The 5,654-nt window shown below is 46.2% G+C and overlaps 1 protein-coding gene across 1 annotated transcript in view; it reads right to left on the reverse strand.

Moving 5' to 3' along the window:
* The window catches only part of EPHX4 (epoxide hydrolase 4), a 31,583-nt gene extending 30,826 nt beyond the window's left edge, over positions 1-757 (reverse strand). The window contains exon 1 of the mRNA XM_019626969.1: positions 271-757. Coding sequence (XP_019482514.1) covers positions 271-536 — 266 coding nt within the window. The 5' untranslated portion in view covers positions 537-757. The remainder of the gene's footprint in view (positions 1-270) is intronic.
* Between the last annotated feature and the right edge of the window lie 4,897 nt (positions 758-5,654).

Here is a 5,654-nt window from a genome sequence, read left to right on the forward strand (position 1 = left end):
CTCTCTCTCTCTCTCTCTCTCTCTCTCACACACACACACACACACACACACACACACACACACACACACACACACACACACACCAATAGGGAACATAAAGACACGCACAGTCCCGACCCCTCTCCCGCCACTCTTCGCCCCTCTTGCCTCCCGGTGGCATCATCCTCTTCCCCGCCGCGCGCCCTGCGAGCCCCGAGACATTAGGGGACGCTGGGCCGGGCGTCATGGAAGGTGCAGCCCCACGCCCGTTGCTCTCACGGCCGTCAGTTCCCTCCCGATACCGCCGGGCCCGCGCCGGCCTTCACCTTGATCCGCACGTAGCAGTGGGTACCCAGAGAGGGGTCGTTCAAGCACGCGGGAGGGTGTTCCCGGGCCACCCGCCGGAAGGTCTGCGCGGGTCCCCTGCCGATGCTCCACAAAAGTTTGAGCAGGTAGATGGAGGCGCAGAGCCCGCAATAGCAGTAGACCAGGCACCAGAAGAGCAGGGACCGGATCGTCACCATCAGGCGGGGCAGGCAATCCCGCAGCCTCGCCATCGGGCGGCGTTGGCTGCGGCGGGGCCGACTGCCTTTCGGAGGCGCCCAAGCAGCGGCGCTCACTCTGGCCCCGGAGCGAGACAGCGAGCGCCACGACGCGTCAGGCCCGCCCGCCGGTCCGCGGTCGCTGGCTCCGCGCGCGTCTCTCCGCGGGATCCCGGGCAGCCGCGCCAGGCGGGCGTCCCTTGTCACAGCCGCGGGCTCCCGCACTCACGGTGCGCGCTCCGGAGCCTCTGCGCTCAGGCACCGAGCGCCGCAGGGCGGACCCCCAGCTCTGCGAGGTCCGCCCAGGACTAGGGTGGAGACCCGGTCTTCCTCCGCAAGGTGAAATCCCATTCCCAAATTGCTCAACTGTAGGGAAATGAAGGTGATACTCCCAAACCGTCTCAGGTGCCCCGCAAGAAAGCGCAACTCTTGTTTTGACTAGTGTTTAAATCCTCTCTTTGCCCAATGAACTGCTGGGCCTTTTTCTGGATCATAGAATCATGGGGAGGGGAGGCAGTTAACTGATTTTCACACTACGTGACAGACATTATGACTTTATTCCTTCCTAACATTCTTCTAAAGGTGTGTTGATATTCTTCAACTAGGTGCAGAGTTGTTACCAGCCCAGCTAGGCCTCTCTGGTCCGCAAGTCAAGCCTCTGGAAACCCCTGGTCTGTTCTCAGTCCCTATTTTTCCCTTTGCAAGAATATTGTATAAATGGAATCTACAGTATGTAACCTTTGGGTTTTTAGCTTCTTTCACTTAGCATAATGCATCTGAGATTCATGTATTCTTTTTTATTGCTTATTAGTGTTTCACTGAGCGGATGTACCATATTCTTTATTCCTTCTCCAGTTAAGGGACAGTTGAGGTTTTTCCACTTTGGGTGGTTATGAATAAAGGCACTATATACATTCATATAAAGTTTTTATGGGACATAAGCTTTCGTATCACTTGGGTAAATACTTAGAAATAGGATTGCTGGGTCAGGTGGCAAGTGTGAATTTAACTTTATAAGAAACTGCCAAACTGGTTTCCAAAGTGGCTGTACAATTTTGAATTCACATCCGCAACGTGTGAGAGTTATAGTTAGGTCATATTCTTGCAAGCATTTGGTATTGTAAAAAAAAAAAAAAANCCGGCCGAGTGGCACGTTGGTTAAGAGCTGGCTTGGGACGCCAGCTCTGAGCAGCAGGGCCCTGGTTCGGATCCCACGTGAGGGCCAGTGACACTGCACCCTCTACAGCTAAGATGCTGAACAACAGCTCAACCTGGAGCTGGGCTGCCGTGAGTCGCCGGCGATGGTGTAGGCTGCTGTGGAGCTGCAGTGGGCTGTTGTAAAGCTACCGTGAGTGGCTGGCAGCCAGCGTGAGCTGCGAAGAGCAGCCGTGAGCGGCCATCCAGGGCCCAGCTACTAATCTGCCTCGCCCGGGAAGAGTGCAATGATGGTGCCGACATGGGCCAGTGAGGCGACGTCCTCCACAACTAGACTGAAGAACAAAAGGACAGCAACTTGTCTGTTCCCTTCCCTGATTCCCCAACGCTGTTTCCCTCCCCCAATTCCCCAATATAATCTTGAAGAAGAAGAAGAAGAAAAAGAAAAAGAAGAAGAAGAAGAAAAAGGGGAAGGAGGAGAGTACCCGGTACATAGTAAATGTTAACTATCATTATCATCATCATCAGCCAGAATCAGGAAATTATTTTTCTAAAGCTCTGGGACAATGCCCTCTCCCCAAATTTTTCCCTTACTGTTGGTCTTAACACCTAGAATCCCACCATTACATAGCCATCTGCTTTAGAGCTTTAAAGGTTTTGTGTCATCCAATGTCCTCATTTTAAAATGCACCTACATCTGAAAGAAATATTACCTTAATACACTTTAATATTTTATGCATAAAGGTGCTTTATTAATAAATGCATTGAGGATGTTAGTGTTGGTACACTCATCTCCACACTGAGTGAATGGGAATGAAGGAAGAAAATGAATTTTTTTTTTTTAGATTTTTATTGGAGAATTGGGGGATGGGAAGAGTGCCGGGGAATTGGGGAAGGAGAACAGACAAGTTGCTGTCTTTTTGTTCTTCAGTCTAGTTGTGAAGGACGTCGCTTCACTGGCCCAAGTTGGCACCATCATTGTGCTCTTCCCAGGTGAGGCAGATCAGTCGCTGGCTTCTGGACAGCCGCTCACTGCAGCTGCTGGCCGCTCACGCTGGCTGCTGGCTACACATGGTATCCCATGGCAACCCACTGTAGCAGGGGCTGCAGCCTATGCTGTCACCAGTGACTCATGGCAGCCCAGCTCCTGGTTGAGCTGTTGTTCAGCATCTTAGCTGTAGAGGGCAGTGTCACTGGCCCTCATATGTGGGATCTGAACCGGGGCCCTCTGGCATCCCAAGCCAGTTCTTAACCAACGCACCACTCAGCCGGCCCAAGAAAATGAATATTAACTGAGTATTCACTGGGGCCATGTGAAAGGCCTTTCACATATTTGGACATTGTTATCCTCACAAAAACTTTGCAAACCTATTGTAGATGATTGTGCAGGGCCAGCAGCAAGTAAGTGGCTGAGCTGAAATTCACTGCCCATGTTACTTTATGCAGATTTGACAAATGCTTCAGACTTAAATCTTACTTTGAGCCAATCATGTCAAGCACTCCACTAAACAAGTCTATATACATATGCTTGAATTGCACTGGATTGTTTACTACCTAAATTAGTTGTCTCCAGATGGAAGACAATAAAAGTTTAACATGAAAATGACTTATGCTTATTTATGCAGGTAAATCCAGACTGCATAACAATCTTCATGTGGGGAAAATCTTCCCAGGAAGAGGTGTCCATAGACTTTTTGCCCTGGAAAAATGGTAAGGTAGATGTATTTTGCCCCTCTCCATTCTTTTCTTCAATGCCTAATACTTCTTAGTGCACTAGCATGCTTAACACATTTATTAATAAAGTCCCTATATGTATGACACTCTGATAAGCCAAGTATTTAATGCAAAAGAAAAAGTTAATTGATAAATTTACCAGAATTCTGGAAATCCGTGAAGCAGCAGCATAAGTGGTTTGCCTCTTTCTCCAGCAGCAACATAATGAAACCGTAACCCTGAATCCTGCAGTAAGAAATAGAGGGTATGAAATTTTAGTGAGGATTTGTACTGGTTGTCAAAGTAGTACATTTAGTATTTCCATTTCATTAAAAAAGTTCACTTGCATTATTTTTAATATCAAGAAATAAAATAAATACTCATATAATTAATTTTCAAACAGAAAAACCCATGATTTATGAACAGGGTAAATTAATGGATTTACTTTCATCAACATTCTCTTTATAATACGTTCCTTCGCACTTCCACATATAAGGTCAATTTGTGTATTATAAACTTCTGAAACAATGTCACAGTTTGTGATTATCATCTTACTGCTGTGTCACATTTCATCTCATTCAAATTCTACAGGACGTGTAAATAATTCTGATCTGAATTTATATTGCTGCCATGTTTACCTCCTCGTCATGTACTTTTCTCAGCATGCCCATCAAGAGTTATGCCATCAGTTATATAAGTCTCACCTCCTTTCCTTATTTTTAGTTCTCTCCTTCCCACATTATTAAGTTGAGAGTTGCATGCACAGTTCCCTTCACTGCCTGCTCCTCATGTCATGTCAGTTATTTCTAACAGCAGAACGCTGTAAGTGCTTAAGGCTTCACTCTGCAGGTGGGAGACAAGACTGCTCAAGGGAAATACAAAGCATGGGAATGAGACAGGAATACAGCAAATACAAAGCAAATGGAAGAGATGAAAGTGGAGGAAAAACGCAAGAAAGAAAAACAAAAACTCAGAAAGATATGAGGAAAGAAATCAAGAACCAAAAGCTAAGCACGGAGACAGGGTTTTATATCAGGTTACCCAAGCAACTGGGTGTTCAGATGTGAAACAAATTTAAAGGTCATGTAATCCAACCCCCATCAGTTTTTGTAGATTTAGAAACTGAGGCCCAAAGATGTTAACACAGCTCATAAAGGTGGTTGGGAGCAGGGGTGTGACTAGAACTCCATCATGTCCTACCTCCCAGGATAGTGTCCTCTCCACTCCTTGGTTCTGTGTCTCTGGGGAAACTCTTTAGGTGGCCAGTCAGAAGAAAGGCATTATAAGGAATTCCAGATGATTTTTACACTGGTTAGATAAAGATGATAAATCTGCACTCTATCGCAGAATGCCTTCCTAGTCAATCACTTCTTTTATTGGCGATGAGTCTGGGAAGATGAAAGACTGTGGGACTTGATTTGATTTAGTGAACAAATACTTTATTCCACTTACTATGCACAAGGCACTAAGGTTTTTGTTTGTTTGTTTTACAAATATTAACTCATTTAATTCTCATATCAATTCCAGGCTGAATAAAGGTAAGAAAGACGTGCCTCTTGGTCTGCTGAACTCCAGTTGCTGGACAATCTAGCTCCTAATAGGAATCCCCCACTTGGTGACACAAATATCTCCTCATGTGAGGCTACTTTTGAAAGGCTTGTGAGTCAGACTCACACGATAGCATCTCCAAGGGCTATTCCTTTCACCACCTGGAGCCTCAGGAAATAGAATATCCGTGGGCTGTAAGGATGCTTGGGACAAGCATGGACAATTAAAGAGTCTGCATGCGTGGTTGACATTTACTTTTTATCCCATTCCTTTGGTCTCTGACTTCATAAGTCTGCTTCCTTCTCCACAAACATACACCATTTATGGTTTCATGCTGCTTAGGTCATCTGTGAATGCTCCATTTTGCAGATCTGAATGAACTCCTGATTTCCAATGATTTATTCTATTTACTCTTTCAATCTCTAATCTTTATTTGGACAAGGACAGCGTCCTGAGACAGTAGGGCTCCACCAGGAACAATTCCTTACTGCCGACCGGAGCTCTAAAGGGCAAAAAGGTGACAGGACACAGCTTCCCTTTACAGTAGGCAGGGGAATAGGATTATTATGGGTTGTGGTGGAGGAGTGGACACTAATATAACAGGACCCTGATTACAGGAACTCCACATAACCCACCTCACCTATTCATTCTCTCATTCTCTCATCCTCTCTCTCTCTCTCTCTCTCTCTCTCTCTCACACACACACACACACACACA

Source organism: Hipposideros armiger, unplaced genomic scaffold, assembly GCF_001890085.2.
Source record: "Hipposideros armiger isolate ML-2016 unplaced genomic scaffold, ASM189008v1 scaffold_696, whole genome shotgun sequence".
Classification (NCBI taxonomy): Eukaryota; Metazoa; Chordata; class Mammalia; order Chiroptera; family Hipposideridae; genus Hipposideros; species Hipposideros armiger.